Source organism: Drosophila simulans, chromosome 2L, assembly GCF_016746395.2.
Source record: "Drosophila simulans strain w501 chromosome 2L, Prin_Dsim_3.1, whole genome shotgun sequence".
Classification (NCBI taxonomy): Eukaryota; Metazoa; Arthropoda; class Insecta; order Diptera; family Drosophilidae; genus Drosophila; species Drosophila simulans.
The window spans coordinates 9829664-9851582 of record NC_052520.2 but is presented as its reverse complement, the minus strand read 5'-3'; the positions used below and the strand labels follow the sequence as shown (position 1 = coordinate 9851582).

The 21919-nt window shown below is 46.3% G+C and overlaps 9 protein-coding genes across 10 annotated transcripts; 4 read left to right on the top strand and 5 right to left on the bottom strand.

Moving 5' to 3' along the window:
* The first annotated feature begins 302 nt into the window (after nt 1-302).
* Nucleotides 303-2437, top strand: LOC6731700 (dynein regulatory complex subunit 3). Its single transcript, XM_002078800.4, has 6 exons — nt 303-543; nt 596-879; nt 1014-1192; nt 1256-1808; nt 1869-2203; nt 2259-2437. Exons 1-6 carry the CDS (start codon nt 303-305, stop codon nt 2374-2376), a joined length of 1710 nt encoding a protein of 569 aa, XP_002078836.2. The 3' UTR covers nt 2377-2437.
* Nucleotides 2368-3574, bottom strand: LOC6731699 (enoyl-CoA delta isomerase 1, mitochondrial). Its single transcript, XM_002078799.4, has 3 exons — nt 3175-3574; nt 2960-3106; nt 2368-2904 (listed from the first exon to the last, which is right to left on the bottom strand). Exons 1-3 carry the CDS (start codon nt 3427-3429, stop codon nt 2443-2445), a joined length of 864 nt encoding a protein of 287 aa, XP_002078835.1. The 5' UTR covers nt 3430-3574; the 3' UTR covers nt 2368-2442.
* Nucleotides 3575-3700: 126 nt separating this feature from the next.
* LOC6731698 (enoyl-CoA delta isomerase 1, mitochondrial) lies at nt 3701-5062 on the bottom strand. Its single transcript, XM_016179876.3, has 4 exons — nt 4951-5062; nt 4577-4855; nt 4378-4524; nt 3701-4318 (listed from the first exon to the last, which is right to left on the bottom strand). Exons 2-4 carry the CDS (start codon nt 4802-4804, stop codon nt 3851-3853), a joined length of 843 nt encoding a protein of 280 aa, XP_016024379.1. The 5' UTR covers nt 4805-4855; nt 4951-5062; the 3' UTR covers nt 3701-3850.
* A 162-nt stretch (nt 5063-5224) lies between these two features.
* Nucleotides 5225-6516, bottom strand: LOC6731697 (enoyl-CoA delta isomerase 1, mitochondrial). The gene is made up of 4 exons (XM_016179875.3): nt 6405-6516; nt 6005-6238; nt 5800-5946; nt 5225-5740 (listed from the first exon to the last, which is right to left on the bottom strand). The coding sequence occupies exons 2-4, from the start codon at nt 6230-6232 to the stop codon at nt 5270-5272; spliced, it is 846 nt and encodes a 281-aa protein (XP_016024378.1). The 5' UTR covers nt 6233-6238; nt 6405-6516; the 3' UTR covers nt 5225-5269.
* A 388-nt stretch (nt 6517-6904) lies between these two features.
* LOC6731696 (translocon-associated protein subunit gamma) lies at nt 6905-7899 on the top strand. The gene is made up of 2 exons (XM_002078796.4): nt 6905-7179; nt 7246-7899. Exons 1-2 carry the CDS (start codon nt 7032-7034, stop codon nt 7668-7670), a joined length of 573 nt encoding a protein of 190 aa, XP_002078832.1. The 5' UTR covers nt 6905-7031; the 3' UTR covers nt 7671-7899.
* LOC6731695 (3-ketoacyl-CoA thiolase, mitochondrial) lies at nt 7886-9877 on the bottom strand. Its single transcript, XM_002078795.4, has 4 exons — nt 9729-9877; nt 9301-9467; nt 8133-9061; nt 7886-8072 (listed from the first exon to the last, which is right to left on the bottom strand). Exons 1-4 carry the CDS (start codon nt 9745-9747, stop codon nt 7991-7993), a joined length of 1197 nt encoding a protein of 398 aa, XP_002078831.2. The 5' UTR covers nt 9748-9877; the 3' UTR covers nt 7886-7990.
* Nucleotides 9878-10139: 262 nt separating this feature from the next.
* On the bottom strand, nt 10140-12185 carry LOC6731694 (probable splicing factor, arginine/serine-rich 7). The gene has a single exon (XM_002078794.4). The coding sequence runs from the start codon at nt 12031-12033 to the stop codon at nt 10495-10497; it is 1539 nt and encodes a 512-aa protein (XP_002078830.1). The 5' UTR covers nt 12034-12185; the 3' UTR covers nt 10140-10494.
* Nucleotides 12186-12294: 109 nt separating this feature from the next.
* On the top strand, nt 12295-16213 carry LOC6731693 (SWI/SNF-related matrix-associated actin-dependent regulator of chromatin subfamily A containing DEAD/H box 1 homolog). The gene is made up of 8 exons (XM_002078793.4): nt 12295-12730; nt 12783-12943; nt 13274-13845; nt 13903-14235; nt 14296-14563; nt 14621-14767; nt 14827-15129; nt 15188-16213. The coding sequence occupies exons 1-8, from the start codon at nt 12598-12600 to the stop codon at nt 15812-15814; spliced, it is 2544 nt and encodes an 847-aa protein (XP_002078829.1). The 5' UTR covers nt 12295-12597; the 3' UTR covers nt 15815-16213.
* Nucleotides 16214-16363: 150 nt separating this feature from the next.
* On the top strand, nt 16364-21825 carry LOC27206512. 2 transcript variants are annotated; one of them, XM_016178550.3, is made up of 10 exons: nt 16364-16614; nt 17256-17430; nt 17491-17971; nt 18768-19174; nt 19238-19334; nt 19894-20047; nt 20133-20352; nt 20422-20898; nt 20964-21176; nt 21239-21825. In XM_016178550.3, the coding sequence occupies exons 4-10, from the start codon at nt 19037-19039 to the stop codon at nt 21461-21463; spliced, it is 1524 nt and encodes a 507-aa protein (XP_016024373.1). In that variant the 5' UTR covers nt 16364-16614; nt 17256-17430; nt 17491-17971; nt 18768-19036; the 3' UTR covers nt 21464-21825. The 2 variants fall into 2 exon arrangements, with proteins under 2 accessions (XP_016024373.1, XP_016024377.1); XM_016178554.3 differs by lacking the exon at nt 19894-20047 and having other exon boundaries at nt 20102-20352.
* The last annotated feature ends 94 nt before the right edge of the window (nt 21826-21919 follow it).

Genomic DNA, 21919 nt, shown 5'->3' with positions numbered 1-21919 from the left:
AGAAGCAAACACTAACAACTGACGGACCCGATATCCACAACAACGGAACGGCCCAAGCAACCGCAGCCCTAACTAGACCACCCTTCGAATCCGGGAGAGAAAGCTAGAGAGCCGAAGGTCCCCGAGCCGGTTGACTGGGTCTCCGGTTCCACTGGATCCCGAAGTCCTTTAAGGGTGGCACACGAACGAAGGTAACTAGGCAGGGCAATGTTTTATGGGTTGCCCATGGCAACCTCGCTCGAGTCCAATTTTTGGTGACCGACCACGCGGATTAGGGATATGTTCTGCGAGAGCCAGCAAGAATGGACGAGCCGGTCAGCAGTCAGCCAGGTGAGAGTACTACGGAGAAGGAGGAGGAGGCGGAGGACGAGCCCCTAATGGGTTTCCTGGAGGAGATCAACTGCCCGGAACCGGGCATCATAGATCGTCAGATGATCGAAACCGCCTATTTGGAGGAGGGCCAGAAGGGCGAAGCGAGGAGACTCCATCAACTGGAACCAGTGGTCTATGATCGCATTACCACCATGCGATTGGAATTCAAGAGTAAGAGGTTAGCTAAGGAAAATGTAGGATAAACTCAAGTAGCTTTTTTCAGACATCCTTAGGATCGACCATCTCTGGATGATGCCGAATCTTACAAAGCTCTGTTTGAATTGCAACAAAATCGAGGTGATTGAGCACCTGGAAATGCTAACTGCTCTCAAGGATCTTAATCTCAGCTTTAACTACATCACACGGATTGAGAATCTAGAAAAACTGGTCAAGCTGGAGAAGCTATCCCTGTTTAGCAATCGCATCAGGAAAATCGAAAACATACATACTTTGCAGAATCTGGTTATCCTTAGCATTGGAAACAATCTCATCGATACGGTAGAAGGCGTAAGGTTTTTTCTATTTCATTTTAATAATACTATAAATACATACCTTTTTCGGAAACACTAAATTGAAAATGTCTTTTTTTAGATTGTGTCGAAATTAAAAGTTTATAAATTAATGTATTGTTTTTCTCCCAGATCGAACGATTACGTTTTGTGAGCAGCCTGAAAGTCCTTAATCTAGAGGGTAATCCCATAGCTAAGCAGCCAGATTTCCCATTGTCCCTCTATGTGATTGCCATCCTGCCCCAGCTGAACTACTACGAATACGTTTTCATCAAGACGGAGACGCGGGAGGAGGCCCAAAAACGTTTTTAGTAAGTGGCGCCCCGGTTCCAAGATGCTGCCAAGCGCAGAGATTCATTTTCATCTGCCCACAGCCGCGAGCTGCGCGAAATCGAGGACAAGCAGGAGCGTGAGATTCAGGGCCTGGAAACGGAGGCTCGTGAAATGGCCGAGGCGGATCGGCTGGCCTCCAGCTTTGTGGAGCACCTGGATGGAATGCAGCTGTACGACTCCCTGTGGCGAGACGACGAGGATGGGCGCATCCTGATGTTGGTGGGTGCACCGGCTCAGGAGCTGTGCGAGGAGTATTCCAAGGATGTGTACGAGCTTACGCAGCAGATCTACCGCCTGGGCTTGGAGCGCTTCGGTGAACGCGACGAGGAGATTCGCGACTTCAATGCCAACCTGCATGAGGGGCAGGAGGAGCTGCAGGCCCAGGGACAAAGGCAGATCGAAGAGTTCCTGGAGTACAAGGAGCGAACCTTCGACGAGATGCGCCTGAAGTGGAGAGAGCTGGATCAGCGAGACGAAGATTTGGAGCAGTTGCAGGCCCAGTTGGACACACTAACGGCCAACTTTGAGGATTCCCTGAACGATCTGTGGGAAAGTCTGATGGCCCAGGAGCTGCATTTGCACGAAGCAGTTGAGGTGAATTAAGTATGTTACTGTAAAGAAAGTAAATAAATTTTTATATTTTGTTCTTGACAGGAATCTACCCTAAACTTTAACCGCAAGATCTCCGATCTCATGTCCAACTTCGTGGAGCAGGCCCAGGTGATCTTCCAGCAGCTGCGCGATGTTTGTAGCTACTTTGCTGACAACATGACGGACATCGTGAACCAGTTTCTGTCCACCAAGCTGGCTCGCAATGAACTGAATGCCATTCCCGAAGAGCTACAGCAGTGTGTGGATGATCGAGAAGCGGTCCTCCAGCTGGTGGAGGGCATGAGGACGTCTCACACATCGCGAGTGGATAAGCGTGAAGATCGCCTGGCTCAACGCAGCAGGCAGTTTATAGATGACATGATCATGAATCTTAACAAGTATGTTTTTGGTTATATCTATATGGTGAGCTAAGCTAATTATATATCCTTACAGCAAGGAGGTGGATCGCCATCGCGCCAAGATTCTAGAGATTAACTCTTTCATGGAAATGATGACAGAGGCTTTGGCCAATCTGCCGAATGAATTGCACCAGGAAGCCCCATCGGATTAACATTTTAATACAAATTTACATACATAAACAATAAATGCAATTTGATCACATTCCTATAAAAGGCCGCTATTTTCTCTTCTTGAGGCCCTCCAAGTGGGCGCAGAGTCCCTCCTGGAAAAGCGGAGTAGTGACATAGTCGACGCATTCCTTCAGATCCGCAGCTCTGTCCTGGAGCAGCTCCCGCACATCTGGCTCCCGACACATTCGCTTGGTTAGGCACCTGGCCACGGGATTGGTCTTGTCAAAGGTGGCTATGAAGGCTGCGCACTTGGAGAGCGCTTCCTCCTTGCTACATGCGATCTCGTCCACGAGGCCCACATTCAGGGCTTCCTGGGTGGCGAAGAGCTTACCTTGATTCAGCGCCCGCTCCACAACTCTGCGGGGTAGGACGCTCTGGTACGAGTTCATCATCCACTTCGAGATCACGAAGCTAAACCGGGTGGCATGTATACCGATGAAGAGATTCGGCAACATGACGCGATACTCACAGGCGGTGGCCAGAACACAGCCCGCGGCAGGAGAGTGTCCCTGAAATTATGGTTCCAGTTTAGAGATCTAATGATCAATGAATAATTTAAATTACATTGATTGCTGCTGCTGTGGGAAGGCAACAAAGATGGAGGGCCAGCCACAAATCTTGGAACCGGGTCCAGAATAACCGCAGTCGCTCCACTTCCGGGTTCAGCATCTCGTTGAGATCGAGGCCAGCGGAGAATACCTTGTCATTGCTCTGTAATACATATGTATAAACATATAAATGGGATTGGAAAATCTGTACTTTGGGTAGCCCAAACCCACTGAAGTCAGGATGAGACCGCGGCTCTTGTTGCTCTCGATCTGATTAATTGAATCGATGAGGTCGTGCATCAGCTCCATGGTCAAAGTGTTCACCGGTGGCAGGTTCATTGACAGGGTGGCAATCCCACTCCTATCATCGACCTCTATGGTGGTCAGCTTTGAAGTCGCTCCATTGCTAAGGGATCGCAGGGATTGCCCCCCGCAAAGTATGGGTTTTAATCGCCTGACTCCATCTATCAGCCTGTTACGCAACATGACTTGGACAACTTTTGATCTGGAGCAGCAATCACGCACTGAGCGACGGGCAGGAATTTAAACAAATTAACCTGTTTATCATATATTAAGTCGAGTTGCAAACCAAATAAAAACAAACACTCAAGCCGAAACGATCAGCTGGTCGGCATTTCCAGTCGAAGTTTACACGGCAGCAGCAAATCAAGATCAACAAGTGTTTACCGCAAACTTTGGACATTTTGTGAATTTGGAAACTCTACTAATTGTCACTATCTTATCTTATTTATTGCACTTTATAATTTTACCATCAGAAATTTTATTTATTTTTAGGTTTACATATAAACAATTTCTTAAATTACCAAATTAAGGGACTTTGGACGAAATTGTTCCAGTTTAAATGCACGCGATAAGATCAACATTACGGATTACAAAGTTAGGTTTATTACTTCTTGCCCTTGTTCTTTAGGTTTTCAAGATATATGCCCATAACCTTCTGCACTCCCGGGCTAGAAGCTAGAGCTGCAAAGTCAGCAACATCTTTTTCGCGAATTTTCTCAAACTCCTTAATGTTGTCGGCACGGAACTGGAGCTTGGTCAGTCCACGGGCCAAAGGATTCACCTTAGCAAAGGTGCCGATGAAGGCAGCGCACTTCTCCAAGGCCTCTTCCTTGGTGCTGACGATCTCATCGACCAGGCCAGCTTCAAAAGCCTCCTGCGTGGTGAACATGCGTCCTTGGGTGAGAGCTCGCTCTGCCACACGTTTGGGTAGTATACTAGCGAAGCCGGACACCAGCCACTTGGGTGCAATGATTCCTAGCTGGGCTTCGTTTAATCCAATCAAAAAATTGGGCCGCATCACTCGATACTCACAGGCAGTGGCCAGCAGGCAACCGCCAGCGGGGGCGTGGCCCTTATAGATTATGAATTAATACATATAATTATCTACAATCAAAGAGATAAGATACTTACATTGATGGCTGCTGCCGTGGGCAAAGTGGTTCCATAGAGGGCAATCCATACATTCTGTAGTTCAGTCCAAACGGTTCGGAGTCGCTCCACGTCCGTGTTATACATTTCGAAGATGTCCAGGCCAGCTGAGAACACATTGGAGTTGGCCTATAAGCAATTTAAGTGTTATTTGTATGGTTATATAAAGGACCAAACTCACAGAGGTTAAAATGAGACCCCGACTTTTGTTGTTCTCGATTTCGCTGATGGAAGTCTGCAGGTCCAAGAGCAATTGGACATTTTGGCTATTCACCGGTGGGCGGTTCATCGTGAGAGTGGCGATTCCTGTCTTATCATTGACCTCCACGGTGGTCAACTTGGTGGCGGTGGACATTAATCTACTTGGAGCCCCGCGGGCCATCAATCTTAAGAGATTTGAGTGCAGCATCTTTCTTTGATAAGTACGCAAGATGACCTTTGTTCGAATGTTTATTTCAACCTGCAAAGGAAATATTTCATTATATATTTATATCTAAAAAGTTTTCCATTTGATATGCAATTCTGAAGAATATTTATATTTATTTATGCACGTACCTCTGGGATAATTTCACCGAAAGTTTTTTAAATTCTTATCTACACAGCTGGTAAGTGCAACTGATCTTCGATGGAAAGTTTCCAGCCAACTGTTATCGGCCGCCGTTTAATTATCGAATACAATCAACTTTAAATTTCCGAAGCAGCTATTATTAACTAACATGCCAATATTCTTGTTGCCAGTAATTTAAATGATACATGTATTTAGAAGTATATTTAATAAAAAAACCACTCAATTGGTATTTGTAGTATGTTATATGAATTCGTTATAATATGGGTTCAAAACAACTTTATTACTATATAAAAACGTTTAAAATCATTATTGCTTCTTGGCCTTCTTCTTCAGACCCTCGAGATAAATGCCCAGACCCTTCTGTACCGCCGGCTGGTTGACAAAGAACAGGAATTTCTCAAGATCCTCCTTTCGTCCGTTCTGCAGTTGCTGTAGATCCGCAGCTCGGAATTGCTGCTTGGTCAGTGACCTGGCCAGCGGATTGACTTTGGCAAAGGTGCCAATGAAGGCGACGCACTTTTCAATTGCCTCCTCTTTGTTATTGGCAGTCTCGTCGATGAGGCCCACCTTCAGGGCCTCCTCCGTGGTGAACATGCGACCCTGGTTGAGGGCGCGTTCCGCATCCCGCTGTGGCAAGACGCTCAGGAAAGAGGCCATAAACCACTGGGGCGCCACAATACCCAGCTGTGTTTCGTTCAGTCCGATAGTAAAGTTTGGCACCATAACACGATACTCGCAGGAAGTGGCTAGCAAGCATCCACCGGCAGGGGAGTGTCCCTAGGGATAAGAAGAAAGCCTGTTACTGCATTCTTCTTAGAATCTTGGAATGAACTCACATTGATGGCTGCCGCTGTGGGAACACTGCTGCCGTAAAGGGCCAGCCAAGTATCCTGCAGTTGCGTCCAGAAGGCGCGAATCCTGTCCTTATCCGGCTTGTACATCTCCAGAATATCCAAACCAGCTGAGAATATTGTGGAGCTAGACTACGGGTGAGATATGTATTTAATATATTATGGTACAATGATTTATTATCCTTCTTACCGAAGTCAAAATGAGTCCGCGACTCTTGTTGCCCTCGATTTCATCAATGGAGCTCTTCAGGTCCTGCAGCAGTTCCAAGTTAAGACCATTTACGGGTGCCCGGTTCATCGTGAGGGTGGCAATGCCGGTCTTGTCGTTGACCTCCACTGTGGTCAACTTGGTGGCAGTGGACATCATACGGTTGGAGCCAGCACGGGCCACCAAGCTAAAGACTTTCGATCGCATCATTTTGATCTGAAGAGCACAAAAGACGTAAACAACTGAGAGTGACCTTTGGACGGATGCCGGTTTCTAATTTTCTATGTCCCTAATCTTTTTTATTAGCTCAATTTTCAATACGTATTTATTTTAAGCGCGGCAAAATAAGCTTTTCACAACCTAAGGCAGTTTCTGTATTTACCTATGAATATTATTAAGCGGTGCAGTAGTTTTAACAATTAAACTCAGCTGCCGAAGAACCTGTTGCGCTATCGATAGTCCGAAATCCAGTGGCGTAGAATGGGGATCTTATTAAAATCTGCTTACATTAAATGGTTAATGTTACTCTTTCTTATTATTAAGATACATAATGCTTAAATGTATAAAATTATATCAATTATATCAGATTCATTAATAAGAAAAAAAAGCGTTTTAGCTAATAAATACCATGATAAATTACACTGTTAAGAAGTAAACAAACAAATATGTTTTAAGTAGTATAGCTTAAAATATTTATGAAGGACTGTATTACAATGAAATGTAGTACGTGTGAATCATCTCCTTAGCAATATTATTTATTATACAAATTATCGTCATATAAAATTCAAATAAATAACCATAACCGCCACAAAATACCATAAACCCTGGCAAGCATCGATAGGCGACAGCGCTGTCATCGCCAATCGACAGCCACTGACAGCCGCACTGCAGCCTCCAGCCCTGGTTCTTGACGTTTACACGTCACAATTCGTCCGAGCCGACTTGCGTTTGCATTCGTGTACACTTTACCGCACTCTTCGCTACTTTCTCTACGAAAATCGAACCGAAAATGGGATCCGGCAAACAACAGAAAGTCCAGTCCTCTGGCTTCACCAAGGAAGAGGAGCTGCTGCTGCAGGACTTTAGCCGCAACGTGAGCACCAAGTCGTCGGCGCTGTTCTACGGCAATGCCTTTATCGTGTCGGCGCTTCCAATCTGTGAGTAAAGTGACACGTTGTATGTTTTGGGACACTTTGTGAATGAATGGAGTGTGCTCCTTGCAGGGCTCTTCTGGCGCATCCACAACATGGACCTGTGGCCCAGCTCCATCCTGTTCGTCCTGGTGACGGCCGCTAGCACTTATCTGATGGCCACCGCCTACAAGAACATCAAGTTCCAGCTGAAGCACAAGATCGCCGGACGTCGGGAGGAGGCGGTGACCCGCGAGGTCAACCGTCAGGTGGGCGATGACAAGAAGGTCACGCGCAAGGAGAAGGACGAGCGCATCCTGTGGAAGAAGAACGAGGTGGCCGACTACGAGGCCACCACCTTTTCCATCTTCTACAACAACGCCATCTACCTGGCCGTTATCATTTTCATCAGCTTCTTCATCCTGAAGAACTCGACGCCGTTCATCAACTACATCTTTTCCGTGGGTATCGCCAGCGGCGCCCTGGCGCTCTTCTCCACCAGCGCCCAGACGAACTGAGCGAAAGTGCAGCCATGTCATCCCATGTTCATGTACTCGTAATGTAAGGCCCTTCAAGAGATTTCCTGGTACAGCGGGCTGGTCCTTCATCCGCCAACCCCCGTCCCATTGGCGTTTCCAGCAGTGCGAGCATAGAAATTTTATAGTATAAACACCAACTTGTCTTTCTTGTAGAAAGCTGATCAACTTCCATTCGCTGATGATTGAATAAATTGTAAAGTTAAAATAATTTCTTTATTGCTATCGGGTACTTTTAAAACGGAATTTTCAGCACTAATTTAAGTGTAAATGCAGGGCACCTATTACAGTGAGCTGTAGGATTAGACAGCCTCGAGGAGAAGGGCGATGCCCTGACCACCACCAATGCACGCAGATCCAATGCCGTACTTCAGCTTCTTGCGCCTGGAAAAAAATATATAATTATCAATTTATGACAGGTTGTAAATTGCCTTGGAAACTTACTGCAACTCATGAACCAGATGACCAGTGATGCGAGAGCCACTGGCACCCAGAGGATGGCCCAAGGCAATGGCGCCTCCGTTCACATTCAGTTTGGAGGGATCCAACTTCAGGGCATCGGCACAGGCCAATGTCTGGGCAGCAAAGGCTTCGTTGATCTCAATCAGATCAATATCCTCCAGTTTCTTGCCGGAAACCTTCAGGACGTTCTGAATGGCGGGTACTGGGCCAATGCCCATGATCTCAGGCTTGACTCCGACAAAGGAGAAGGCCACTAGACGGGCCAGGGGCTTCAGGTTGTACTCCTTAAGCGCCTCCTCCGAGGCCACGATCACTGCGGAGGCACCATCACAGATTCCGGATGCAGTTCCGGCAGTCACAACGCCGTTCTTCTTAAACAGCGAAGGCAACTTGTTCAGACCCTCGATGGTGGTCTTGGGACGTGGGTGCTCGTCCACCACAAAGTCCACTTCCTTTCCCTTGACCTTAAGTTTGATGGGTGTGATCTCGGCATTGAATGCTCCCTCCTTCTGGCCCTTCTCCCAGTTCTTCTGCGAGAGCAGAGAGAATTCATCCACACGCTCCCTACTGATCTTGTACTGATCGGCCAGGTTCTCAGCGGTCAGAGCCATGGGCAGCTTGCAGTAGGTATCGGTGAGGCCAGCCCACAGAGCATCCTCCAGATTGTAGTTGACACCTAAGGTGGTTCCGAATCTGACATTACGGGCAATAAAAGGGCTCTGTGACATGTTCTCCACGCCGCCGGTAAGGGCTATCTTGGCACCACCGACCAGGATGTCCTGGGCTCCGTTGACGATCGACTGGAAGCCGGAACCGCAAAGCCGGTTGATTCCAAGGGCGGGCTTCTCGATGGGCACACCGCAGTTGAGACCCACATGACGGGGCACATAAATACCATCCGTGGAGGAGGACTGCGAGGAGGAAGAGAAAGAGATTTTTAAGACTTACAAGTTCCGAAAAACATTTAATGAGCATGTACCTTCATTAAAATACAATAACTATTAAATATCAAGTAAATTAATTTACATAACCAGATATTCAAGTATTTTATCAGATTTACATATTTCTTTTAGTTTATTAACGACTCAATATTGCTTTAACCCGACGCCTTAAGTGTTTCTGTTTTAGGATCTTTAATCCCCCAACTTACCGCGATCACATTTCCCACGATGACGGTGTCCACCTGCTCACCCTTAAGACCGGCAGCATCCAGAGCAGCCTTGGCCGCCGTGGTCTGCAACTGGGTCTGGTTGATGCCCTTCAAGGATCCACCGAAGGTTCCAAAGGCCGTACGCTTGGCAGCCACAATATAGATACCTTACAAGGGAGAAGATACATATGAACATATGTACGACATATATAATGTGCGTAGGCAGAGTGATAGCACAAATTTAGCTCGAACGAAGGCGGATTTTTGTTTTCGATTCAACAGGTCCAAAGTGCAACCGGCTGGGCGCGGGGGGGATATAGCATCAGATAAGACACCAACAAGTCCAAAGTTCAGATCTCTCAAGCGAGATGATCTCTTATCTAGACTACCAACAGCATAGGCATATCCTAAAGGATTCACATAGTTACCTTTGGTCGCGGCAGACATTTTCTAAGGTGGTTCACTCTTAAATAAAACAACAAATAAATTAATACAAGTAAAAGCGACTATCGCACTGCAATAACTTTCGACTTCTGGTCGCGATTCGCCGCCATCGCCGACATATTATTGGATGAAAGCTCGGAAAGCTTTTCCCGGCTCTCTGGCAAACAAAGTGAGACAAGCCCACCGATTACAGCTGTAGAATACACTGTGCAAAAAAAGCTGCGGTTCGTTCCTTTCCATTAGTCACCATAGTTGAATTTCGATTACTGATGAAAACCAATCCTCTTCAATCCTTCAAATACAAGTCTTTAATGCGTTCTTAATGTATATTTATCAAAGCAAATTAGCATACTTAAGTACTCTTTACAGAATGTTGATCATACAAAGTTATAAAGTCGGTCTTCATTAGAAAGTTTTTTATTAATTAAACTTGGATTTCTCTTGGGTTTTCCTAGTAAGAAGACAATAAGATTGTTATAGTTTCCAAATCAGCAATACTTGGCAAAAAAAAGTAAAAGATCTCAATTGCGATGATACTGATATCAACACATAATGTATATTTGTGTATGTACTAAGTTTTTTCATTAAGAAAGAAAATGCTTCAGTTTTAATTAGACTTTATACTTGAAAACTATGACAGAGTTGAGTGAAATACAAATCTCATTGAGGACAATGGGTGTCGGGTTGTACTGGAGACGGGGTTGCTTAAGTTCTGTATTTATTATAAAGTAGTATGCAATCTCTCTATGTCTAGGGCGAGTTGGAGATGTCCATGTTGTCCGACTTCTCAACACTAACCGATTTGCGTGACTTCGAATCGGCGCTGGAACGTGAGCTCTTAACCTCGGTGTCCTCAGAGATGGATTTGAGTTTGCGAGTTTCGGGAGTACGGGAGCGATCGCGCCGCCGGGATGACTTGGCGGAGACGATGACCGGATCCTTGCTGCGACTGGACCGTGACTTACTGCCGGTCGCTGGCGGCGGCGAGGGAGAGCTGCGCTTGCTTCTAGAGCGGGGAGAACGCGAAGAGTGCTTCTCGCTGCGGTGTGACTTCTTGCTGCGCTCGCGGGATCGGGAACGTTTGCCGTTGCCACTGCCTCCACCGGTGCCGTGGGACCGGGAGCTACGTGAGCGTGAGGTGCTGCGGCGATGGCGGGACCTGGAGCGCTTGCCACGCGACCTTGAGGAGCGAGAGTGCTTGCCGCCACGGGAACGTGATCTCCTGGAACGCGAGGAGCTGCGACGGTGTCGGGATCTTGAGCGCTTGCTGCGAGAACGGGACGAGTGCTTGCCACGCGACCTAGAGCGGCGTGATCGGGACACGCTGCGTCGCTCTCTGGAACCGGAACGCCTGGAACGGCGCCTTGATGTGGAACGATGCGAGCGGGATCGACTGGTGCGACGTTCCCGGGAACGGGACCGTGATCTCGACCTGCGGCGCTTGTCCTTGGCGAGCATTCCAATTACCGGATCAATGGCCGCTGAGATCATACTCTGCGCCTCCTTCACAATGGTCATGGCCTCCTCGATCTCAGCCTGGGCTGCCTCATTCGACTTGGCCTCCGGCTTGGTTATGGAGTACGTGGAGTGATAGACGCTCAGATGGCCACCCTTGAACTCCTGGCCCTGCATGCGCAGAGCGTGAATAATGCTGGTCTGTTCGCAGAACTCAATCATGCAGTACGTCTTGTTATCCTTCTCGGCCCATCGTGCATACTTCACCTCCCCGGCGCGCTGGAAGCACTCCATCAGATCGTCTAGGCGCCACTCGTTCTTAACATCGCACACAATAATGGTGCGCCGAATCTCCTCGATTTTGCGCGCATCGTAGAACGAGGGTAAGGCCGGGTACTCCGGCAGATTGAACTCCACCAACTTGGGGTCGTACGTCTTGATGACCTGCTGCGGCAGCTGTCCCTCGATGCGGTTAATGACTTCGGGCGGTAGCTTGGAGTCCGGCTTCTGGAGTCCCGGCACAATGGTTCCGTTCTTGAGCATCTCCAGGGCCCGATACTCCTCGGGTATGGCCAGAACGGGTATGACGATCAGGGCGCGATCGATGAACACCGTGTTGGTCAGGTGCTGGGCCACCGGCACACTGGTCGTGTCCGTGTACTTCACATAGCAGATGCGCGACTGCACCGGACAGGAGACATCACGGATTGTCGGGTACAGGCGGATCTCCTCAATCTTGCCAATGTTCCCGAACAGCGTCTGCATCTGGTCCTTGGTGGCCTGCGGCGCTATGTTGGTCACCTGGATCACACGCGGGGTGTTGCCGCCAGCCATGTTTGCCAGTTTATCGGTTTGCCCTCGGCTCGGCAAGCGGTTTATTTGCAATAAAAGTGTTTTCAATTAACCTACAAGAGCAAGCGAAAAAAAGAGAGGGTTGCAACGCGTCCCAATGTTTCGATTGTCTGCCGATTGCTTACGCTAAGCCGATAACATCTGGCAACTCCTTTCTTAATTTACCGCCAGTTCGCTTTTTTTAATTTCCTTTTTTTAAATGAATCTAATCAGTTTGGCATCGGTTTTACGGTTAAGTTGACGAAATTAAATACGATATATACAAAATTAAATCGTTAGATACTCCGAAAGAAGCTTACAACACAGCGTTACAGTTCGATAAGAATAAATGAAAAAATAATAATAACCATTAAGCTAATACTTAAATGGGCGCACAGTGTGACCGCATTTCGTTGCAGAAATAGAAATAGGTTTTATCGGGATAATCAAACGGCCGCACTAGCATGCGAATATTCACAAATACCACCACAAGATTGTAGGAGTTGCAAACAGAAATTGTGAATAAGGACTGACTGATTGCCAGGAAGCGTTTCGCCTTGTCCCACGATGTCGGACAGCACAGTGGCCGCATCTGCGTCGGCCTCCGCCTCCTCGTCCGCCAAGTCGAGCCTCAGCGATCTGCGTCAGTTCCGCATCAACAAGAATGCTTCCTCTGCCGTCGCTAGTCCTTCGAAAACTGGTACTTGCTGAGCTAAAATTCCAAGCGATTGACACTAACTGCCTGATTTCAGAGCGTGTGCCTGGGAAGAAGCGCATCCAGGTGATGGCCGACAGTGACAGCGATGGCAACGACTCCCAGACGCCCAAGAAATCCAAACTGGAGCTGACCGTTAAGGAAAAGGAGGAGCGCTACATGGCAGCCGCCAAGATTTCGCCCCACTTCGACACAATGGTAGGTTTCCGGCCGAAATGCCACCAAGGTAAAATGGGGCGATTAGCGGGGAAACGCGCGTCTCTGCATCTGAGTTCGGGGAACATGGCGATTCGGTTCGGCCCGGCGTTGCGAACAGCTGTCGTTAGCCAGGGGTGTCGCTGACGGGGTTGGGAACAGTAATAATCCTCGCGTGTAAACTGTTCTCACTACTTTGGTGTGCCTCATATGAAATATTTCCGGACATAATCACCGTTATTATTTAAATTTTAAAATTAATCAGAATGTTTAGTAGCTTCAAATTATTTTTTAACGATTTTAACTGAAATAAATTTTAAATGTGTTCCGTAGGCTATCCAGGAGTCCCTTTCCCGAACCAATTGGGATGTGGCCGCCTCCGTGCGATACCTAAGGGAGAACTGCAAGCCCAAGGGCCACAATGGACCACTGGCCAAGTCCAAGCTAAAGCCCAGGTCAAACGGAATAAGTGGAACTTCACAAGGCAACTTCTCGGATAACGACCACTCGGACGACGATGATGTGAAGCAGTCCAAGGACCAGGTGTACGACAGCGATGACAGCGATAGCGAGATGTCCACCAAGATGACGGGGCAGCGCAAAAAAGTTTTCCAGTTTATGAACGAGGCTTCGCTAATTGAACTGCAGTCAGTTAAAACGCTGTCCGAGAAGAAGGCATTAGCCATCATTGATGTGCGACCATTTAGTGATTGGTCTGACTTGCGCCAAAAGCTGGAGAGCATCAGAATGTCGGGTGATCTTTTGAATTACGCTCAAGAGCTGATTAACAAACAGAACACGGTGGCCGCCATTCTAAGCAAGTGCAATAACATGGTGTCGCGTCTGGAGAAGGCTATTTCCAATGGTGCTGGCATTGTGGAGCAACCTAAGCTTCTTAGCAGCGGGTGAGCCTTAACCAGTATGCTGTCCCATTTGTGTTTCTATTTTCGTTCCTCTTGCAGTCTACAGCTGGCTGATTATCAGATAATTGGCCTTAATTGGCTCACCGTAATGCACAAACAAGAAATGAATGGCATTTTGGCAGATGAAATGGGTCTGGGCAAGACAATTCAGGTTATTGCATTTCTGGCCTATCTAAAGGAGAATGGTCTTAGCCAGGCTGCACATTTAATTGTGGTGCCCTCGTCCACGCTGGATAATTGGGAGGCGGAGATAAGCCGCTGGTGTCCCGAACTGGTGGTGGAGAAGTACCATGGCTCGCAGGACGAGCGGAGGAGAATGCGAGGCCGCTTTGCCAAGGATGGATTTACCGGCTTTGATGTTCTTCTGACCACGTAAATAACCACAAAGTCATAAAAGAATCTAAGCTTAAATTTCTTGTACATTTTGGACAGATATCACATTGTGGGATCCACGCCGGAGGAGAGGAAAATGTTCCGGGTTTGCAAGTTGGACTACGTCATATTTGATGAAGCCCATATGCTGAAGAACATGACAACGCAACGCTATGCTAACCTTATAACCATAAACGCTAGGATGCGAATCCTGCTCACTGGAACTCCGCTGCAGAACAATCTGCTGGAGCTTATCTCTCTGCTCTGCTTCGTGATGCCCAAATTCTTTGCCAAGAGCATCGAGGACATCAAATCGTTGTTTGCTAAGGTAAAAACGAAGATTTGCTCTACACAAAACAATATATGAACCACATGTTCCTTGCAGAAGGGAAAAAGCGATGGAGATCAGGATGAGGTTTCACAGTTCCAGGAAACACAAATCCAGAGAGCAAAGCGTATCATGAAGCCATTTGTACTCAGACGCCTTAAAAAAGATGTCCTCAAGAACCTGCCCAAGAAGCTAAGCCTAGTGGTAAGTACGCCAAGTGAAAATCAATATTAAACAACAATTAAATCGTTATTTATTTAAAGGAAAAAGTGCCCATGAGCAGTCAACAGAAAATATACTATCATGAGCTGGTCGATTATTATTCCAACAACAAGGGCGAGGTGTGCAGCAGCAGCGAAAGGGCCGGCATAGCGATCATGATGGAGATGCGCCGCATTGCAAACCATCCGTTGCTGATGCGTCACTACTTCACCGACGCCCATCTACGTGGATTCTCTAAGCGCCTGGCTAATGCCAGTTCCTTTAAAAAGACCAACGAGCAATACATCTTTGAAGAGCTAGCCGTTATGTCCGACTTTCAGGTCTACCAGATGATGAACAAGCATGTAAGTGACTATCAAAGAGGTTGTCCAATGACAATGACTAAATTTGTGCATATTTCAGGAGTTTTACGATGTGAAAATACCTGATAATTTGATATGCGATTCTGGAAAATTCCGCTACCTGGATACGTTGCTTCCAAAACTAAAGGAAGAAGGACACCGTGTGTTGCTTTTCAGCCAGTTCACCATGATGCTAGACATTGTGGAGGAGTATCTGCGAATACGAAAGTTTGGTTTCTGTCGCCTGGACGGTGCGACCGCCGTAAATGTCCGCCAGGACTTGATCACCGACTTCAATGGGGACGATAGCATCTTTGTGTTTCTACTCTCCACCAAAGCCGGTGGCGTTGGCATCAACCTGACGGCTGCCGACACCTGTGTCATTCACGATATCGACTTCAACCCGTACAACGATAAACAGGCCGAGGATCGGTGTCATCGCATGGGACAGCAGCGTCCGGTGACCATTTACCGTCTCATTTCCGAGAGTACCATCGAGGAGGGCATCCTGATGGCCGCCGAAGAGAAGCTAAAACTAGAAAAGGACATTACTTCCAACGAGAAGGGCGAGGTGCACGAGCAGCGATGTGTGGTCAAGCTGTTGACCACAGCCCTTGGCTTGGACAAGGATCAGGAGCAGCAGCTAAACAATTCACTAAACAACTCCATAGCCTCGCCCGCCAAATAGGCATCCTCGTTGTCGTTGTCCCCACCACCGTTTATTCTGCGCGAGCATTGGATCAACTTGGTCTAATCGTCCTACCGCTGTCAAATCCTGTCAACATCTTTTGAATTGTTTTACATCAATCAATATTGTATTTATATATTTTTTAAACTTGTATGCAAGGAGAGATTTGATGTATGGTAAACCAAAAGTGGATCATAAATCGAGTTAGCAATTTTTCACCGTTAAGGCGACATTAGTTCTTCTTCACTAGTAACAGCAACATTTCCACGATAAACCAAGCAGACAAGTTTATATTCTTGTTATATTGATTTGTCATCTTGATTAGTTTTCCTTCCTGTAAGCGTTTATGTATCGAATTGAAGCTATTGTTATAAGGATAAAGATCATTTTGTGTACGAATGCGATCAAGTTCATTTATTTCTACATATTTGCTCCATAGTTCGAGCAGCTCGACAACCCTAAACGGATCGCTCTCGTATTTTCACCCGAGATTCTTTTGGTTGTGCGGTTCAAAGAGACTCGGAGAATCGCTTTCCAGAGAGCCCACCTGTTTTGAAGAGCTTTCGGCTGGCGCGGCGATTCATCAAGTCTTTAGTCTTCAACTGATCGCTCGCGCCGATGATTTAATTTTTAAGTTAAAGCCTGCGCCCAGTGTAGCAGCCAGCAGCGTTACTCACATCCATACATACATACGTGCGAATATACATACATGTCCACATAATACGGCGTACATCGATAAATAGATATACCCCGCAGATATAGTGTCTCGATCGACAGCAACGAACCCATGGAAACCTAAAGTAAAACCGAAACCCCAAAGTTCCATTGTCCCGTAGTTAAGTGTGTTAAAATCCAATTACATCCCGATCCTTTATATTTTGCTCTTACGAATCGGGATTATGTGATTCATGCATAAGTACATACGTTTCCTCCCCGAATACTTTCTTGAATTCTATTTAAAAATAGACAAACTGTTTGCGAGCGGAAATCATATTGTGCCGCGGCGGCGACTAAAACGCTAAATAAATCGGGCCAATAATTTGAAATAGTCTGTTTTTTGTTTTTTTATTTGTCTTGCTGCCAGCCCGCTGATATTATTGTTTTTGACCAACGGAAACGGAAGCAACGCCAACTGCATATAGGTTTATAGATGTATCTACATAGTGCTGCGATACAGTCATCATTCGCAGCGCTGTCATATACTATAAATATAGATGCGGCGGCACATGTGAGCAGTTTTTGGCAATTGCCAAAGAATACGGCGCACAAAGTCGGGCGAAAACAAACAGCGCGTGCAGGCTAAACATGAAAAGTAGTATAGGAAAATATAAATAACAATTAATAATCCCCTCATTTTGGCCGCGCCTGTATGCGTGTAGTGACCGCTCGTATGTGTACGTGTGAGTAATCCGAACAATAACTATATTATATACATAAATAGCGAGCGATCTGCATTAAATGAGAGAAAAATCACATAAAAAGAAAAACGAACGAACACAACAACGCGAACAAAAATTAAGAAACCAAAACGGAATCGGTAATAATTGACGACGAGCAGACAACGAGCCGAGAACAAGCAGCACAAAGCGACAAACCAAAAATAGACGATACCCACGGTGCGTATACTTAACGAGCCACCCGCTCATATCACTCATCTCGCCCTCTCGCTCGCACAGCAGCCACCAGTCATCAGAGCAAAAGCAACAACAATAGGCACTAAAATCAATTGTGATCACAGTGCGTTTGTGTGAGTGCGTATGCGTATGCGAGTATCTGTGCCTTTTTGCATTTGCCGCTGTATCTGCATCTGTATCTGTGTCTAGAGAGGCCCGCAATCCATAACCATCTAGTATTACCCCATATGCGGACTATTTGGGCGTGGAGGGACGCTTCGAAATATTAATTATTTCTGACACTGTTTACGGCTTGACTTGGCGCATGCCAAGCATGATTAAACGAGACACGAAAGAGCGTATCTACGAAGTAGATATATATCTTTATACGAACAACTAAGCTGCGGCACCAAGCAACAATCGAATCGACGAATAGCAACAACGCACAAACAAACCCATCTATATACTCTATAGAGATAAACAAAAGCTCAAGCAGCAGCAGCAACAACGAAACAATTTGGAGGAAATATTTTTGCACTAAAAGGTGAGTATATCCGATGCTGCCATCCGATGCTGATTCATAATACCAGCCCAGCTTATTCCGAGCACTCTGTTTGCCAATCTGGGAATGGACTGTCGAGCAATTAACGCGGCAAGTTCACATTGCTATGATAGTAGTCACTCACAGGGCAGTTAGTCTATGTAAGATACTGTCTAAGCAACTCATTCTTCGTTAATTACCACTTTGTGACAAGTTCATAGTTGTATTCATATTAAGTGGATTTATATATAAGTAAGAAGAGTCATAGATTTATTCAAACCACATATTGTGATAATAGTTGGTAGTGCACCGTCTGAGAGGCTTGACTGTACAATGATGTATGTATCTTTCGCGGCGACTCACTCCGGACTTCTTGTGGGCCGCAGAATAAGAATTACTCGGGGGCTGATGTCATGTTCGGAGATGAAGTGCTCTAGCCAGAGGCCCCAAACCAGATGCAACTCCTACGCTCGGCCATAAAGCCGGTTGCTCGACGAGATCAAGTAGTTTGCGCCTCCCTCTCGCATCTGGGCTAAAGAGTTTTTGTGTATCTTTACTTGATACATATATGTTGCAAATAATGCGATATAATAGTAAAACAAACACCTTACTTGTCTTTCAAGTAAATATTTTATTTAACACAATCGCACGCAACCTTTGTCGGCAGAAGAAGTACTGTGAAAACTCTAGAAAATAAATATAAGTTTTATATCTGTGACTTGCATTTTCAACAATATATGAGTAGGCTTCGTTGGGTTACGTATTTGGATGTTCACAATTAATTTTAATTGTATTCCAGACCCAGCAATCTGAATCTGCAAAAGGGGAAGATATCCCCCAACATCGTATTAAGAAGAGAACTCAACTCGACAAAGGAGGAAAGGAAACCAACTATTGTGATATGTACAAATTTACTCAAATACTGAAGCCACACATTTAGACGTTTATTCGACGGAATCCCAGTTGTGAATCGATTAACCGGAGGATAATCTACCAAAGATTAGGCTTTCATCTTCAATTAAGTTTACTTCAAATAGAGCAGAAGCAGTACTCGCGCAAAATCGCAGGATGGCCGAAAAGGTGGAACTGGCCCAGGCCAGCGTGAATGGCCAACAGAATGATCCGCGGAAGGTGCGCAAGTCACCGGAATTTCAGCCCGGCGTTATCTCCCGCGAACGCAGCTTTGTGCGCACCACGAATCAACAGGTGCGTATGCCATATCGATGTCGATTAGCAGCCATATTTATATAATTGTTTGTGTTCATTCAGAATATCAACAAACGGCGAAGTCTGGCTTTCAACGTACCTGGCAATCAGACGGGACAGATGAGGGGCAAACCAGCCATGGATATCTACAGGCCTCCCAGTGAGTTGTTTTAGTCATTCGTTATAAATTCGCTTGGGTGCTTGGTGCTAAAGAAGTTATAGAACTCAATATAATAGAGGACTTTTATATTTCGAGGATATTTAATCCGTATTATTTTAGTGGTGACTTAGAAATACAAACACATAAAGTGTAGATATATGCATTTAGACGAGAAAGGTACGGAATAATCAGAAACATATATGTACATTTTACATATAACGATATTTATTATAGGCACTATTTCCTTTTTTTTCATCTTAGCCCTCAAAAAGTGAGATTGAGCATATTTAAAAATGTTAATGTTAAATTTCAATAGGAACCTATCTTAGTCACAAACATGTATGTACTTCAGCCAGCCCAGCTTAAGATGCTCTATTCTTTGCTGCCAGCTTATCAGTTCCAATTGATACTTACTGAGACCACATTTTTCTTTTGATTCTTTTCATATCTCTGTTTCATACCCTGTACATTCCGTCCCTCCTACCCCCAACATCATCACATACACTCTTGGGTATACCGACCCTTCCCCAACAAAAATCCCCACTTGACTCTGTCTCAGATGTGCGCGGAGAGCTGGCCGCTCCAGCCGGTGGTGTCGGTGGTGATGGTCCGAATGGTGCTATCGGTGGTGTCGCCAACAAGCTGAACGTCAATGCCCAGGAGTTCACAATGACAACCAGCTCCGGGGCACCGGCCGAGGCACTCGGCAATCGGTAATGCAAAGTCTTTTAATTCCATTGTTTACCCCTCTTCCCGTCTCCTTGCAGAGCTAAACTACAGTCTACAACATTCTTCCAGTTCGTCGCTAATCTATCCGCTCAGCAATGGACCCGGAGTTGCACCGGTTTTGGGTCCGTACGGAAACGTGAATCGCCGCCAGGCCGGACACTCCCTCGGCAACATGCAGGGCTTGAAGGCCAACCACCGCTCGATCCTGGTGACGTATCCAATCAATACCAGTGCCATCAGCGGTCAGCTGCAGCTCATGAACTCGCCATCCAGTGGAAATATACTTCACGTGAGCTCAAATTTAAATATATTGGTAAAAGAAAAACAATATTTTGATCAATAAACACTTCAATTCCAGACAACAAATCGTGTAAAGTTTGCACCTGAGCCCCGAGGTCACAAAGTGGCTTCTCAAAATCAGTTTGGTCAGCTAAACAACAACTATGCTCAGCCTTATCAGGCGAATATTAATGGAGTAGATCCTTACATGAATGGAAATGCACTGCAGCGCTCCAAGTCGTTGTCGTCGGCGGATGCCCTTACTCGTGGAATGGCCGGATTGGGACTAGGCTTGGGCAACGAGGTGGCCGACATAGGACAGTTCACGCCAGAGATCCAGGCGCTTATTGACACGGCCCTGGAGGATCCCAATAAACTTAACTCTCGCTCTCTCATGGAACTGACATCGCAGTTCATTAAACGCGCGGTGGAGAGTCGCCGCTTTGCCCTGCCCATATCACGGCTGTGTCTGAATATCATCGCCCGGGAGCAGAAGGAAACGTTCCTCGAGGCACTCCTCAACACATGCCGTCAGTGGTACCAGGAGCGTGAGAAGGTAGACGATTCAGCATAAATTTCCATGATCACTTGATATTTAAAAATCTTTTGCCCGGTATCCAGCTGTTGTTTGCCATCCAGGGCATGAAGTCGCCATCACGTGTCCGATTCACCGCCTTTATGGCCTTCCTTACGGAGATGTTTTGTCAACTGAAACGTCGGCAGCTCCAGCTACGCACCCACCACGAGGGCACTCCTCCGCCACTGGTACTGCTTAGTCTGCTGTCCAAGTGTTGCGGGGATTGCGTGCGTCCACCCATTAGATCACTATCAGAGGTACGTTTTTGAATGATCAAGTGGTTGGAATAATACATATGATTACCATTCTTAACATTCAGATTGAGTGCCTGTTCTATGTACTGACCTGTATTGGCCAGGACATGGAGCAGCAGCTGCCCCAGCAACTGGAGTTACTCATGAGTCTGGTTCGCGATGCATTCTTGAATGCCGGCGAATCTGCGGCCTCCATTCGGCGCACTCTTCTCCAACTCATCGAGCTGAAGGCCTCCCACTGGCAGCTACCAGGCAACACGGTTCTCTACTACACGCACACTAACAATTAGGTGATGATTATGAGAAAATAATTGGAACGAGATCTGGAGCTGGTGACATGGCGGGGATAAGGGCACTGTGCAAGCATCAGGACACCATGAGCAATAGATTCTGTTGTCGCATTGCATTTAGGGCCTGGAAAACTTCTGTTCTATTTATCTTATTGTATTCTTACCTAGGCATAAGCAATATTTATTTCGGCACCAGCTATAGAGAGAAACTAACCCGAGACTTGCACACTACACACCAAGCACAGTACCAAATAAGATCGAACTCTTGGATTCGATATCTTCGGACTCTGCTATAATCTAAGGCTCAACATTTATGTGAATCCATATATTTATGTGTAATAAATCACAGCTAGTCAAACGAGGGTGCAAGTTTATTTTATGCGGGGCACTGCATTATTGGTCATGAAAACAAAAAGACAACAAAACAGTATGCTTAAACTGCATAAACATTTTAAA

What these genes read in the sequence shown, in the direction of transcription:
- LOC6731699 (XM_002078799.4), bottom strand. Translation starts at nt 3,429, where the DNA reads ATGTTGCGTAACAGGCTGATAGATGGAGTCAGGCGATTAAAACCCATA. An exon ending in GCGGTCTCATCCTGACTTCA is followed by an intron (nt 3,107 to 3,174) that starts GTGGGTTTGGGC and finishes TATGTATTACAG; the next exon opens with AGCAATGACAAGGTATTCTC. An exon ending in CCACAGCAGCAGCAATCAAT is followed by an intron (nt 2,905 to 2,959) that starts GTAATTTAAATT and finishes CCATAATTTCAG; the next exon opens with GGACACTCTCCTGCCGCGGG.
- LOC6731694 (XM_002078794.4), bottom strand. Translation starts at nt 12,033, where the DNA reads ATGGCTGGCGGCAACACCCCGCGTGTGATCCAGGTGACCAACATAGCG.
- LOC6731697 (XM_016179875.3), bottom strand. Translation starts at nt 6,232, where the DNA reads ATGATGCGATCGAAAGTCTTTAGCTTGGTGGCCCGTGCTGGCTCCAAC. An exon ending in GCGGACTCATTTTGACTTCG is followed by an intron (nt 5,947 to 6,004) that starts GTAAGAAGGATA and finishes TCTCACCCGTAG; the next exon opens with TCTAGCTCCACAATATTCTC. An exon ending in CCACAGCGGCAGCCATCAAT is followed by an intron (nt 5,741 to 5,799) that starts GTGAGTTCATTC and finishes TCTTATCCCTAG; the next exon opens with GGACACTCCCCTGCCGGTGG.
- LOC6731693 (XM_002078793.4), top strand. Translation starts at nt 12,598, where the DNA reads ATGTCGGACAGCACAGTGGCCGCATCTGCGTCGGCCTCCGCCTCCTCG. An exon ending in CGCTAGTCCTTCGAAAACTG is followed by an intron (nt 12,731 to 12,782) that starts GTACTTGCTGAG and finishes GCCTGATTTCAG; the next exon opens with AGCGTGTGCCTGGGAAGAAG. An exon ending in CCTAAGCTTCTTAGCAGCGG is followed by an intron (nt 13,846 to 13,902) that starts GTGAGCCTTAAC and finishes TTCCTCTTGCAG; the next exon opens with TCTACAGCTGGCTGATTATC.
- LOC6731695 (XM_002078795.4), bottom strand. An exon ending in TCGTGGGAAATGTGATCGCG is followed by an intron (nt 9,062 to 9,300) that starts GTAAGTTGGGGG and finishes TCCTCCTCGCAG; the next exon opens with TCCTCCTCCACGGATGGTAT. An exon ending in CATCTGGTTCATGAGTTGCA is followed by an intron (nt 8,073 to 8,132) that starts GTAAGTTTCCAA and finishes ATTTTTTTCCAG; the next exon opens with GCGCAAGAAGCTGAAGTACG.
- LOC6731698 (XM_016179876.3), bottom strand. Translation starts at nt 4,804, where the DNA reads ATGCTGCACTCAAATCTCTTAAGATTGATGGCCCGCGGGGCTCCAAGT. An exon ending in GGGGTCTCATTTTAACCTCT is followed by an intron (nt 4,525 to 4,576) that starts GTGAGTTTGGTC and finishes AATTGCTTATAG; the next exon opens with GCCAACTCCAATGTGTTCTC. An exon ending in CCACGGCAGCAGCCATCAAT is followed by an intron (nt 4,319 to 4,377) that starts GTAAGTATCTTA and finishes ATAATCTATAAG; the next exon opens with GGCCACGCCCCCGCTGGCGG.
- LOC6731696 (XM_002078796.4), top strand. Translation starts at nt 7,032, where the DNA reads ATGGGATCCGGCAAACAACAGAAAGTCCAGTCCTCTGGCTTCACCAAG. An exon ending in CGTGTCGGCGCTTCCAATCT is followed by an intron (nt 7,180 to 7,245) that starts GTGAGTAAAGTG and finishes TGCTCCTTGCAG; the next exon opens with GGCTCTTCTGGCGCATCCAC.
- LOC6731700 (XM_002078800.4), top strand. Translation starts at nt 303, where the DNA reads ATGGACGAGCCGGTCAGCAGTCAGCCAGGTGAGAGTACTACGGAGAAG. An exon ending in GAGGCCCAAAAACGTTTTTA is followed by an intron (nt 1,193 to 1,255) that starts GTAAGTGGCGCC and finishes ATCTGCCCACAG; the next exon opens with CCGCGAGCTGCGCGAAATCG. An exon ending in ATTTGCACGAAGCAGTTGAG is followed by an intron (nt 1,809 to 1,868) that starts GTGAATTAAGTA and finishes TGTTCTTGACAG; the next exon opens with GAATCTACCCTAAACTTTAA.
- LOC27206512 (XM_016178550.3), top strand. Translation starts at nt 19,037, where the DNA reads ATGGCCGAAAAGGTGGAACTGGCCCAGGCCAGCGTGAATGGCCAACAG. An exon ending in TGCGCACCACGAATCAACAG is followed by an intron (nt 19,175 to 19,237) that starts GTGCGTATGCCA and finishes GTGTTCATTCAG; the next exon opens with AATATCAACAAACGGCGAAG. An exon ending in GCCGAGGCACTCGGCAATCG is followed by an intron (nt 20,048 to 20,132) that starts GTAATGCAAAGT and finishes ACATTCTTCCAG; the next exon opens with TTCGTCGCTAATCTATCCGC.